At 18.0% G+C, this 15,078-nt stretch overlaps 3 protein-coding genes across 3 annotated transcripts; 2 read left to right on the forward strand and 1 right to left on the reverse strand.

Annotated features, from left to right (window-relative positions):
• Positions 1 to 3,326: 3,326 nt before the first annotated feature.
• MKS88_000798 (uncharacterized protein) lies at positions 3,327 to 4,345 on the forward strand (the record flags this gene model as incomplete). The annotated part of the gene is made up of 2 exons (XM_067219300.1): positions 3,327 to 3,413; positions 3,542 to 4,345. The coding sequence occupies 2 exons, from the start codon at positions 3,327 to 3,329 to the stop codon at positions 4,343 to 4,345; spliced, it is 891 nt and encodes a 296-aa protein (XP_067075579.1).
• Positions 4,346 to 7,005: 2,660 nt separating this feature from the next.
• On the forward strand, positions 7,006 to 7,916 carry MKS88_000799 (uncharacterized protein; the record flags this gene model as incomplete). Its single annotated transcript, XM_067219311.1, has 2 exons — positions 7,006 to 7,092; positions 7,227 to 7,916. 2 exons carry the CDS (start codon positions 7,006 to 7,008, stop codon positions 7,914 to 7,916), a joined length of 777 nt encoding a protein of 258 aa, XP_067075580.1.
• A 2,668-nt stretch (positions 7,917 to 10,584) lies between these two features.
• MKS88_000800 (uncharacterized protein) lies at positions 10,585 to 11,764 on the reverse strand (the record flags this gene model as incomplete). Its single annotated transcript, XM_067219322.1, has 3 exons — positions 10,585 to 10,758; positions 10,881 to 11,594; positions 11,738 to 11,764. The coding sequence occupies 3 exons, from the start codon at positions 11,762 to 11,764 to the stop codon at positions 10,585 to 10,587; spliced, it is 915 nt and encodes a 304-aa protein (XP_067075581.1).
• Positions 11,765 to 15,078: the final 3,314 nt, after the last annotated feature.

Below are 15,078 nucleotides of genomic sequence, written 5' to 3' on the forward strand. Positions count from 1 at the left end.
TTTATATTTTAATTTATACTATATATATACATACAAAAAAAAAAAAGATATATTTAATGTTTAAATAAATTTATCAAATTATAAATATTTAAAACATTTTCTTATACTTGTAATATATATGCGATAAATACTTAAATAATAAAAACAATGAAGAAAGAACATTCAATTCATGAGCACTTAGATTAATAATAGAAAATTAGACAGAAACAAAAATTTTGGCTTTGAAAAATATGTTACTTATAAATAGATACGTTCATTAAAAGAATCAGGCTTCTAATTGCGAATTATAGTATTATGGGAAAAGTTAATATACAAATAAATTTGTTTCATACAGTGAATCCAAAAAATTGTCAAGAAATAAACTTCTGTCACATAAAAATCTTTTTTGAGCGACAGAAATTTTTTTGAAAAACTATTTTATAGAGAATTTATTTCTTTATATATAATGCATAAAATGGAACTATTCTGTTAGGAAAAAAATATTAATAGATGCAATATGTATGCGAGTCTTTTTAGCATTTGCTATGTCAATAAGACTCTTAATAACAGGATCTTTATTACTTTTGTTCTTAGAAATCTATGATAAATTTACATTTATTTCTCTATTGTTAGTTATTTTAGATTTTTCTATGGTTATTAATATCTTGGTTAAATTCTCATTACACGCATTAAAGATAAAGAAAATTTACTTAAAGTATATCTATATTAAAACACAGCTTTAAAGAAAAATGTTTTTCATGTAACTAATAAAAATTTATATTATTCTGAATAGAGATATATTTTCAGAATATTTAACAGTTAGACACATATTTTTATTTAAGAAACAATATAATATACGAATATATAATTATAAATAAGGGTAAAAATAGATATACAAAATATTTATAAAAGTAGCATATTTTTATACATGTTTCCGAATTATGATGTAATATGTTGAAGTTATTTATTAATCTCACTTAACATTTATATTGTTTTTTATAAAAATGAGAAATTAATATTTCTCTATATTCATTACAATATATGTGCTTTATAGGATAAAAATATGATTATATATGTTTAATCTATATTTTTATATTAACATATTTGCATTTATTAAATCTAATACAGAATGTTATATATAATGTGTCGCTCTAACTAATGAGGTAATATATATATTTATGAATCTTATTTTCTCTTTTTTATTTTTCCTATTTTAAGAATTTAAGTATTTTAAAAATTTCTCTAAGAAACATATTGTATATTAGTTTTAATTTAAATGTTTCATTTTGTTTTCCATTTAATAAAACTGAAACTTTATATTTTATTTAATTTACATGTATTTTTTATTTAAATATACATATAATAAATAATTTCTGTAAAAAAAAATCTTGAAAAATATATATATTAAAACTTAATGTAAGGCAATTTTTATTAAATTTTTATATATTTTTCTATTTCATTTATTATATTGTTATAATATAATAATGTTATTTTAATTTTAAGAATAAATTATTATTAGAACATTATTTCTTTTAAAGTTTATAAAGTTTTATAATTAAACAGGTAATTACGAAACATAGGACCCATTAATTTTGAATTTAATTTATTGATTTAATTGTGTATTATAAAAATTACCTAATTTTCTATAATAAAAAATATATATTTCTTTTTGGAATATATAAAGTAAATATATTTTTAAAGTTGCGTTAGTTCCATGACTGATTATGACAATAAAACTATTACTATTTTTGTTATATCTTAAAGAATAAATGAATATTGAAAATTATTAATATATTATTAATGAAATTTAATTAACAATTAAATAAAATATAAATAAGATTTAAGATAATATATATCTTTTCCCATAACAAGCATATATATGTATCATAATTTATATATTTGTATTACTTTTCTTTTTTTTTTTATAAGTTTTCAATAGCAATAATATGACCTTAAATGCGCGCAAAAGTATAAATATTTTACAGTAAGAACTTCAAAATTTTGTGAATATATTTATCATCCTTTTTATAATAATATAATGTTAATAAAAAGGAAATCACTATTGTATATATAAGTCAATTCATGCATGTATAATTATGCTATTATAAATGGAATAAGCTCTTATATATATTAAGTAAAATATTAATCTATTATGTGTACGAAATTATTAATTATATATTATATAATTTTTTAATAAGTATAAGTGCCTTAAGAGTGATTAATTTTTATATTTTTTAAAAGTACTTTTTTCTACTTTCCAATTCAATCCCCCAATTATGATTTATATTTTATTTATTAATAACAAGACATGTAAATATGAATATTTATTGATTAAATCATGTAGAATATTAAATATTTCTTTTTTATCGAATAAATAAATTTGGAAATATCAAAATTTATAATAGTATTTGAAAGGATACATATAAAAAATTGAATATCTTCTAATAAAAATTTAAAAAAAAAAAATTGTTTTTTTTTTTTTTTTGCTATGTTAATATTTTTTCTGAATGTATATATTTAATAAATAAATTTAAAAAAGTACATAAAGAAATTGTGATATAAAATAAAATGAATAATTAGAAATTTTAAGAATTACTACACTCGAATAAAATATAATCCTTTATTTATTTTTAAAATGTAAATTGTACATATATTATATAGGGTTTTATTAAATTTTTAAATATGTTATAGAATATAAAACAATATATTTGTTTGAAGAGTGACTAAAGTATGTTCCGTATTTAATATAGAACAAAACTCTTTAACAAATTATTCCTTTTTTAATTTATTTTTACTATTATTATATCGTTAGGAGATTATAATTTTATATCAGAACTATCCAATTTTTTGTATGTATTATGTTTATGAAATTATAATAATAATTAGGAAAATATTAAAATCAGTAATTATTCAAATAATAAATAAAATAATATATTATATTTATATTCTCTATATTCTATACTGTATACAATTTCTATATTTACAAATATAAAAAAAAGAATGTATATTTTTTTTTCTGAAAAGTTTTATTAATAACATTTATTTATTAACTGTTCTAGGTAACTAAAGTATATATTTTAAATATATATAAATTAAAACAAATTATATTATTTTAATTAAATTAATTTTTAAGGAATAAAATAAAAATAAAAATTATAAAATATATTATAATATATATTTTTCTCTTTTTGTTTTATAGAATGTATCATACATATTTTTAATTATTTTTTATGAAAATAGAATAATAAGAAATTAAAAACACAGTTGTAGTGTCCACTATTAAATGTATATTATACTAATGTAATTGTTTTTTATTTTAATATATTATAATATATAAAATTTATATAATGGAACAAAAATTTAAGTTGCTCATATTTATTAATATTTCTTTGTTTATCCTTTTAACATGGATATACTATTTTGACGATGATGTTGTATGATTATATTATTTAAGTATTTTTTCATTATTCCTTTTATTTGTTATTTATTTTTATTAATATTTTTTTTCTATTATAATATTTTAGGTGCTTTTAAATTATAAATATTTATTTTATATTTTTAGAGTGAGCTTTATAAATCACAGGATGAGTACTATAAGCATAGCAATAAATTAAATATAAGGAATTATCGATTACTTTCAATATGTAAACACAATAACGATACATTTATTGTGAGTTTAAATGAAGTCAATTCAAATAGTGGAATGAACGAAAAAAAAGATATATATAATAATGAACAAATGTTTGCAAAATTAAAAAGAAAACCAAATAGAAGTTCATCAAATAATATGGAATTCAGTAAAAAAGGAAAGAAAAATAAATCTTGTATATTTGAAACAAAAAAATATTCCCGTATGGAAAAAAAAATATTCAAAGAACAAGATTATTTGGATTTTCTTAAAAGCAATAGGACAATTCGTAATAACACTTACCAAAAAATAATACGTAAAAAGTACGGATTTCGAATAACGTTACCAATATTATTTGTTTTGTTGTTATGTATATTACTTTTACTGGATTTATTCGAGGGTTGTGGACTTATAAGGGGGTTGTTTAAAGTATTGAATATAATTGCCACAACAGTGGAATCAACCACAAATAGTGTGACACCTTTACAAAAAATGTTAAGGCCATTACATGAATGGTTGAAAAATTCCTTTTTTGGTTCGTTCTTCCAAAAATCTATTCAAGTAGCAGCGAGCGGAGACAAACCTAAAATAGTTAAGCATTATTATATAACTGGTTTCTTTGGTTTTCTTATATACTTCATACCAATCTTTATAATAGGTGTCACATGTATATTAGGTATTTTTTACTACCATAAAAAAGTTAAAAAGTATGAAAAAATTAAGTTTAGAAAAGGGTAAAATGAATAATAAGAAATATGATTCTTTCTATAAGGACGTATTTAATGTGAAGTAATAACTGTAATGCCTTTAGTTATATAGCTATTAAAAGTACCCATAATTGATTACTTTTTTTCAAGTGTATCCGCATGAACAAGGTTTTTTTGATATACAACAGTAAAAATATATATTTCTAGATTTGTTTGAATTTAAATGTGCGATTTTTTTTCATTATTTATTTAAATTATTATTTATGTTTATTAAATATTATGGCGTAAATACATATTTGTGTATTTATATATATTTTCATAAAAAATATATGTATGAATGTTTAAATGAATTTATAATAGTACAATATATATTGTTTAATTTAAGCCATAAGTTACTTTACATTTGAACTGTATGAAATAGTATTTTTCAATTTTTCACTTGTTCCAGTTCAAAATTATTATATGTCCATATAATTCAAAAACTGTGTTTTACTGATTTAAAATTAAAAATTAATATGACTTGTTTTGTTTTTAATATAGGAAGTGTATGTATTTTGTTACAGAGAATTATATATATATATATATATTTGCTCAAAAGGAAATATTAATTACTCTATAAATTAAGTTTTTTGAGATATGTGTTATAAATAATACATATTTTATAGGTGGTTTTGTCAATTGTTTAGCTATTTTTTCTTAGTTTAAAAAGGAAAAAAATAAATGTATATAAAAATAACTTTATTGTGTATGGGTTATTAGTTATTGTTTAATAAAATTGAATTTATTTTAATTCTTATGTAAATGAACAGTTAACGCTATTTATCATTTTATCATTGTACCTACTTCTGGAGTTAATTCAGTTTTTATAAAAGTAATTAAATTTAATTTATATTGATAATCTATGAATAAATAAGCTATATAAATTTTATTATTTTTTACGTCGTTAAAGGATAAAATTACTTAATTATATGTAATTTGATATTAACAAATAGTATATTAAAATAGTTTTCTATTTAATATTGTTTTTTTTCATAATTGTAGACTTCTAAGAATGTACTATATATCTATAAATATTTTCATTAAGGGTAATGAAAAACAATTCAGTTATTTTCTTTTTAAAATAATAATACATAGATAAGTATTATATATAAGTTTTATTTTTTACAATCGTTTGTAAGTATATTAAGTTAAAACGTAACATTATTTCAAAAATATATATATGTATACATAAAGTTTATATTAACTATTAGAAATTTTATCAAATTAATAATAAAAGTTCTATAAACAAAATAAAAATTAAAAAAAAAGTTTTATTTGATAAATGATTTATAAATTGATAATATTTTTTTTATTCGTTTGATATGTATTAATAAATTATATCAAAATGACATATATATCTTTTTGCAAAAGTTTTATCTAAATAATCATAATGAATGAGAAACTGCATGCAACAATTTCCCAAGTAATTTTCATAATTAAACTTTATTTTTTATATATAATTTTCTATGTATTCACATGAAAATAACAATAAAATATTAATATACGTTTGAATTATCACCTTTATATAATATCTGAAAAGTGCTGCATAGTCAAAGAAATAATCATTGCACAATTTTTCTTTGTAAAAGTATACTTGGGAACTATAGAAAATTAGACTGATATATATGGAAAAAAAAAATATAAATAATAAAAATTTTAATAAAAATTGCATATATATAATTTTTAATAATAAATATTAAAATATTTTAGTCCATTTATCAAATTAGTATATTCACAGAAAAAACAAATACTTATATTTTGACAATGTTTATTTATTTTATTTTTTTTTTTTGTATGTGAATGTTTCTTCTATATGAGAAAAAATTAATTAAAAAAAATATATAAAAAATTAAGTAGATGAATATAAAGATTTTTCATTAATTAATAATGGTATATTTTAAACATAATTTACAATTTTAATATTCAAAAATTATGGTAGAATATTGAAAAGTCAGTTTTTTTTGGTATTTAAAATAAATGTTACTACTTACATAAGATAATAGCATATATATTCATTACTATATAGGATTGTATGTGCTCAGGGATTATCTAAAGGATCTGTAATAATTAATGTAACAGAAAATATTATTCTATCAGTATATTATTACCATTATTATTCTGTTAAAATAATAAATATTTTTTAAAAATAATAAGAGATGCTTCTGAAATAAATTATTTATACTAATAGAATTATTAGTTTTATAGTATCTGTACGAAATGTACATATGGTATTCATTTATAGGACAGTATATTAACTGTATTCTATACGTTATATATTCTATATAAATTTAATAATTATATATTTTTTTATTTTATTTTGGAAAAAATGAATAAAAAGAATTACATAATTGTTCATATTATATAATAAAATTATAGTTTTAAAATATTTAAGTATAAATGAAAATTATTTTATCTTAATGAGAGTTAATTTTTTATAAAAATTAAGATTAAAATTTTATGATATATATTTAAAATTATTTTCTGTAGGGATGTTATAATAGATGTTTTATTTATATAATTTTTATTAGTTTTTTACAGAGAAAACAGCAAAAGATTGTTTTAAAAATAATTATAGCATTATTGATCTTTTGAAGCATATTATGAAATAATTATTTCTTCCCTTAATTTATTAGAATATTAAATAAATGTATAATGGTGCAAATAATTAAGTCTATCTTATTTATTAAAACTTTTGAGTTAGTCCTTATAACATGGTTATGTTATTTTAACATAGATATGGTTTGATAATACTATATAAGGATATATTCTTTATACGAATATTACATATTCTACTTTAATTACTAAAATTTCATAGAATTAATTATTTATCCTTTAAATAAAATAAATTTAATTTATTAATTTTTTTTTTTTAGCGAACATTTAATAAATTCGCGGATGCAAAATACAAACATGGAAAAAATTTAGATACAATAACCTTTCGATTATTAGCAAAATATAAACCGGATAAGGATTCGCATATTTTAGAGTTAAAACAGAATAAATCAAATAATAATGAGCATGAAAAGTATGATATAACTATTAATGAAAAATGGAACAAAGGAAAAAACAAAAAATCTGATAAAAGTTCATTAAATAAGGCACAATACTATGTGGAAGTAATAGATTATAACAATGGAATGTTTGATGGAAAACATTTTCATTTTGAAAAAAAATGGATTAAAAAAAAAGATTACGATAATTTTCTTGAAAGGAATAGAAGAATTTGTGATATATCTTTAAGAAAAATAAGATTTAGAAAGTATGGTATTGGAGTTGCTATGTTTGTTATTTTTTCCTTGTTTGCAGCAGCAATTGATGTATTACCAAGATTACCATCTTTGAATAAGACATGGAAAACCTTTGCAAGCAGTGGAATATTGAAAACTCTGCATGAAACTGTAAATGGGTGGGATCAGCCAGTAAAGACCTCTGTTTATATAACATTATATAGTATACTTATGCTTATATTGATTATTGTTCTTGTAATAGGAATTTGTAGAGTCTTAAGAAATAATGAAAAATATAATAAAATTAAATTGATGTCTGAACAAAGTGCATATTAATAGAGTTATATATTTCTGTAATTAATTCTTTAATATGAGTAATGTCTGTAATATATTTAGTGATATTCTTAATATTAATACTTATAATTTCTAAAATGTTGTAAATGGATATGTGTATAATTGGTGTTTTTAATGCACAATATATATATATTTTCTTTGCTCTTTTTGAATTTAAATATTTTAATGCTTTTGAATTTGAATAGATATTATTATTGTATCTTAATAAATATTATTACATAAAGTATTTATTTATATTTTTAAATATATTTCTATAAAAAATATGGGTTTATGCTCAAATGTTTATGTATTATAGTACAAAACAGATAATTATTTAGAACTCTAGATATTAATGTTTGTAATAAAATATATTTCTTTTTATATTGTAAATTGTAATCTAAAATTACTATTTGTTCAGGTAAATAAGAAAGTGTATCATTTTAAAATTAACAATAAGTATATCTTGGATTATATTAAAAGATTGATAGTAAATATATTTCGATGTATTGATGTATATATATTATTTTACTTAAGAAAGAACATAATAATTATTATATATAATATGTTTTAAGTGAAATGTGTTATAAATTATATCAATTGTAAAAATCCTTTTATTAGAATTTTAATTTTCCTTACATCGAATAAAAGTAAAATTATAAACACATAATTAAGTAGTATCCATTTATATAGGATTCTTAGTTAAGAACTTATGGAATATATTTTAATTTCATTTCTATTCTTATTTTATTTTATAAGTTTATAAATATTATTAAATATACAATCAATTATTATTTAAAAAGAAAAAAATATACTTCATAGTTTTAAGAAAATAAAATATTTTTTTATATATATACTTAAAAAAAAGTTAAAAGAAATACATTTCGAATTATAAAAATATTTTTCTAATTGTTAATGTTTTCTTGTTTAAATCTTATATCTTTAATATATAAATGAAAGCAATCTTTGAAGCACTAAAATTATTTCTTTATAAAAATTAAATTAAGTATATATCGAATTTTTAGAACTAAGCAAATAATTTTTATAGATTAATTCTGGTTAAAATATATTAAGTCGATAGTAAATAAATGAAGTTGTAAGATAATATTACTTTATTACTTTTATATTTTATTTTTGTTATGTGTCACAGTATGTATTTGACAATGTATGTAAATATATATTTTAATAAATAATTACTGTTTAAATAAAAACAATAATTAACAATTATAACAGACTAAATTTTGCTTTTATTTTAATTAGATTTATGAATCATGTTCTCCGAACTTTGTTTTTACTAAATCTATGCTTACTGTAAAGAAATGATAATTAAGAAAAAAATTTAGTACCTCATTATCATTAAAATTATTTCATTTATCCTTTCTATATGAATATTTCATTGTTTGAATAATTTTCTATAATTTCAACATTACATGTATTTTTGTTTATTATTTTGAACGCAATATTAAGTATAGTACAAAATATATTATATATTGTTAATAACTAAAATTCATATTTATAGCAAAATGCAAAGACTTATGTAACTATGTACAATAAAAAAAATGAGCGCGTACATGAAGTTTACAATTAACAAATTACCATGGTGCCTATAAATTTCATGTAATGAGCAATGAAATCCTACTTTTCTAAATTATTATTCTTATTTGAATGTATAGATAATAAAGAAATGGATTCTATCTGGAAACTCAATAAAATAAGAATTACATTTCTATTTCTCACTTTTTATAAACATAAACATGTTACTTGCTATTATGATTATGGAAATATTTGTTGTATTTTTCTTTTTATATGGAGAAAATAAAAACTAAACATATGCATTTAAATAATATTTGTTATTATTAAAATTTACGTTACCAAAAAATTTATAATGTAGTTACACTTATTTATATTATCTATCATATATCAATTTTTTTAATCATATGTATGTTATGTATATAATAAGGTATTAATGCAGTAAAAAAACAATAAGAATAATGCTAAAGCAGACCTTACTTATGAATTATAAAATAATGGTTAGGATTTTTCCCATTTGAATTCAATTAAAATTAGAATTCATCTACCTTAGCGCCAGTCATAAATACCCTGTCAACAATATCATATATAATATATATCAATAGAAGAAAAAAACGTTAAAACTGTTACATAATGTGTAACATTTTTAGTAATATTAAATTGAAAGTGGACAAATAATAAAAATTTTGAATAAAGTTATAAAGAAAAAGTAGATATATACTTTATATTTTCATTAATGTTTTTATTCCAAGGTTTTAAATTTTTTTATTTATATAATATTATTATTGGTGTTGTTTCTAATGTTGTTTTTTCTTCTGTAATACTAAGAAAATAAACGCTACCTCATATTGTTATATAAGGATATCCACTTTTTCTTTATCATCTTGTGTTATATGCTTAGGTTTTAAAATTATTTATATTTCATTCTAAGGGGAATCTCGTTTAAATGGAATTTTCTACTACTAATTTTAAAAATAGCATCGTATTTATTTTATCTTTTTTTTTGAATAATTTTTATAGACATATATTCATTTCTTTATTTATCGTTTACATTGCTTTTTAATGAATTTGTACTTAAGTGTAACATATATATCACTAAGTATTTTATTTTTTAATGAAAATAATATAAACGGTTAATTTTGCATCAAGTGTGTCCTTGAGGTTGATAGGATATATTATGAGAACTTCCTTCATAATTTCTATTTACTTCTTCATGAAGGTTTTGTAGGGATTCACTGAATTCTTCTTGAAATTTGTTATGTTTAATAATTTTTTTCCTTTGTAAACGACTATATATCCACGATTTCAGTGGAGTAAACTACATCAAAATACATATATATTTATTTAAATTATAATTTTTATATTGTTATAATTTTTGTGAAAATAAATTATTCTATATGTGTTAAATTATTATTAATTTTAAGTATAATTCTTATTAACCTTATATAAAAAAAATATAGTGAAAGACATTAGTAATACGATAGCTGTTGTTAAAATGGGAACAAATACGTCATCTTCTTTTGTAGTTGGTAATATTATTGTTGAAGTTTGTTCTATTTGTGGTAATGTTTTTGGTAAATCATTGCATGGAGATAATTTATTCATTTTATCATCATATGCTTTTTTGAAATTGATTAACTCCTCACAAAAAGCGTCATTCCTTTTTTTTTGACATTGTTTGTAATTATCATTATAAAAGTTATAACATTCTTCAATATTATTGCAAATTGTACCATCAGAATCACTTTTTTTACCTTCATATTTATTAAAATTCTCATAATAACTGTATAATTGTTTAAGTTTATTTAAAACATCTTGATGAATAATTTTTATTTCGTCTGTGCATATGTTTTCTTTTTGGGACGAAAAATCTCTATATCTCTGAAACCATTCAGTTTTCTTATTATAACTATCATCTGAATTTATCCTATAATTTAAGTATTTACAACGTTTCAAGCTATTGGATTTATACTTATCCTTTATTTCAATTAAATATCTACCAACATTTTGGCATGGTGTAGTAAAATCAGGATATTCTTTAAACATTTTTCCACATTTCCTTCCAGGATTTTCTCCACTCTCTCTATTGTGAATATCTTGGATAACTGTTTCAAATTCACTTTTATATTTAACATATAATTTCACGGTATTCTCCTAAAAATAAAAAATATAAAATAATAATATAAAAATGCACAAAACAAAATTTTCATTAAATAGATTTATCTATCATTTCTAGAACAACAAAACCTTGGATAAAATAATATATATAATAATTAAAAAACAAAAATAAATTTTACGTTTTCTTCTGTAGTGTGAGTTGCCATTGTATACAGGTATACGTGAATTAAGGAATAAAAATTAAATTAGTATCATTTTAATATTTATATAAATGAAAAAATATATATAATATATTAATATGTAGTATTTTCCTTTTCTTCATATATAGATTTTAAAAACAAAAATTACTTAGGAAAAATTTCCCCTTTACTTTTTATTAACATTACAATAAGTAGAATAGTTAGCAAAATATAAGATAAACGCTTTTAATTGATAAAATAATAATTGTAAAAACAGGGTTATTTTATTGTAAATAAAAAAAAATATAGAGAAAAATTCGGTTTTCTGTTTTTTTATTCGTATGAGACTTATATAATTGTACTGATATATTATACAAAAAAATAAATTAATTTTAGTATATTCTCAAATAAATTTCCTATTATAATTAAATATTTTTTCAGAAATCCTTTTTTGCCTTTTAAAATATTATAAATAGATAAATATTAACTATTTATAAGATATAGTATTTTCTCATTTATTTTATTTTTTTTTTTTTTTATTGTTAAGGTAATAACTTTCATAATATTTAAATTAATATTTGTAATAGGTTTTAATAACATATGTATTGGTTAAGAAACTGAACTTCATGAATATTACTAAAATTTAAATTTAACTAAATAAAAGACAACATTTAGCTAAAAAGAAGTATAGTATATGAAAATAGGCATTTATTTGTTAAATGAAAAATATACATCCTCAAAAAATTTAATTTAATTATAAATATAATATTCCATGAATGCAATATATCGTATAATTTTAAAATAATCTGCTAATTCTCTTCATTGTATTATATACAGAAGATAAAGTTTTACTTTCTTCTTTAGAACCATCATAATGGGATAATATATATATTTATATTCGATATATAAATGTACGCAGAAAAAGTAAATATGTTTATACTATAGAATAATTATTATTATGTATTAAAAATAAAAAGCAAAATAATATAATATTTATCTTAATTGCTTTAGTAAAATTTATTATTGAAATCATTTGTACATGTAGCTTAACAAAAATATAAATTAATATTTCAATCAATATTTATCATAATAATCTACAGAGCATACAAGTTATTAGCAATATTGTTTATAGAATGTGTTTATATTTCAATATATAATAAAACAGTTGCGAAGGTTAATATCATAATATTTTTCAATTATGTATATGTCACTTATATTTTATTAATGATATTATATTTCATATGTGTTCTAACATATTATATCATTTAATTCAATGTATTTAGAAAATAGTATTAAATTATTATTATTATTATTTTTTTTTTATGTATATATTATTGTTCTAAATTATTTTACGATTATGTACGTTTAGTATGATATACAAATTATAAGTTATATCTTAACTGAATTAATATATTTAACATATAATCAAATATATTTAAAAAAAAACTAAAAAATGAAATAAAAGAAAAATATGTTTTTGTTATTATTTCATATATGTAATGATTTGTTTTTTCTTCATAAATTATGTATAATTTTAAATAGTACAATAAGCTTTATAATTGCTAAAATAAATACTAGTTAACGTTATTTTGTAGTGGATATTCTTTTGCTCTTATATCATTTTTTTATTTATAATATTAAAACTTGCTTTTTTAATTTTTACATCATCGTTTAACTTAATAAAGTATAATATTTATCAAAGTGCATTATATATTTTAACACATTACAGTTTTGTTATTCGACTTTTATATAAAATCATAACTATGTTCGTAAGTCCATGTATGTTAATATTTTTTTAAAATATTTAATATATTTTTAATGTACTTGCAATATGTTTATATGATTATAGTTAAATTAAATAATTTATTAAGTTCACATATCAAATATAAGAAATATAAGAAAACATACGTATTAATATCCCTGTAATTTATACACAATATTAATGAAATATATAATTGATATAAATATTACATTATAAAAAATAAAAGTATTTTTTGAAAGGTGACATATATATTAAAATAATATACTTTAAAAGAACTATATATTCATTATTTGTAATATAAAATAAGAATTTTAAGTTCATTTAAATTTTTTAAATATTTTTTGAAATATGAATAATGTTAATATTATTAGTAAGTAAAAACAATTGTTTCCTTAACAAAATATTATTGATATACTATAATATATATGTTTTATATAATATGAGGATATTATATTAAAAATAAGTATTTATATTTCAGTTAAAATTGTGTTATTTGATCGTCATGCTTATAATTCATTCAGAAACATATTTTTTTTTATTAATATTATTACTGCATTAATTATAATGTTTAAAAAATAAGCAGAATGCTGTTATTATAGCTTTTACTCAATACAACTAGTAAATAAAAATATACAATTTACTAATTCTTTATGGAATATGATAAAAGTAAAAAATTATTATGTATCAAAATGGATTAAACATTTTAACAAATAGATCTACTATTGGTTTATGTTATAAATAAATAAATATATATATAATTTATAAAATAATAAAAAAAAATATAAGAAGAAAAAATATTATTAACTAAATATTAAAAAAAAAAATATTATTCTATAATTACAAAAATCAAAAGAGAAAAAAATTGAAAGTTAGAATTATATATTCTTTTCAAAACTCAAAAAGGTAGTGTCCAAATTTTTTTATTAATATAATAAAAATAGATATTTAATTGAAAGGAAAAAAATAAAAATATATGATATTTTTTGAAATTCCTATGAAATAATTTTATTCTGTTTCATCTGTATTTCATTTTAGAAAAGTGTTGAAACTTATCAATTTAGTACTGTTTAACTTATATACTTTTTTATAATTATATTTTATATCTTTGATATTATAAAAATATTTATAAATTATAATTTATAAAAAAAAAGGACAATAACACAATAAGAATAATTTTTAATTATCGGTTTATATCTTTTTTTAAAAGTGAATAATAAGGTTAATATAAAAAATTATGTATCCTGAATAATTTCATTATTATCACATTTTTGTCATTTTAATAATTTCATTGATATTTAAAATTTATTATAATAAAACTTATAAAAACAAAAAAATAAATACTTTAATAATACTAACGTACATAAATATGCATGAACATTTTTTATTAAAGTCACAATATTGTTGAGAAAAAAAATTAAATTCTTTATTAAGAGAATGAATTTTTATATATGATTTTTTCATTTTGCATATATATAAATAACTCAAGAAAAAAATTATTATATATATAACAGTTAAAGTATTATAAATTTATAATAAATAAGAACTATTAATATGTGAACATTTATTAGGGCATAGGAAT

This window comes from Plasmodium brasilianum, chromosome 2 (assembly GCF_023973825.1).
Source record: "Plasmodium brasilianum strain Bolivian I chromosome 2, whole genome shotgun sequence".
NCBI lineage: Eukaryota > Apicomplexa > Aconoidasida > Haemosporida > Plasmodiidae > Plasmodium > Plasmodium brasilianum.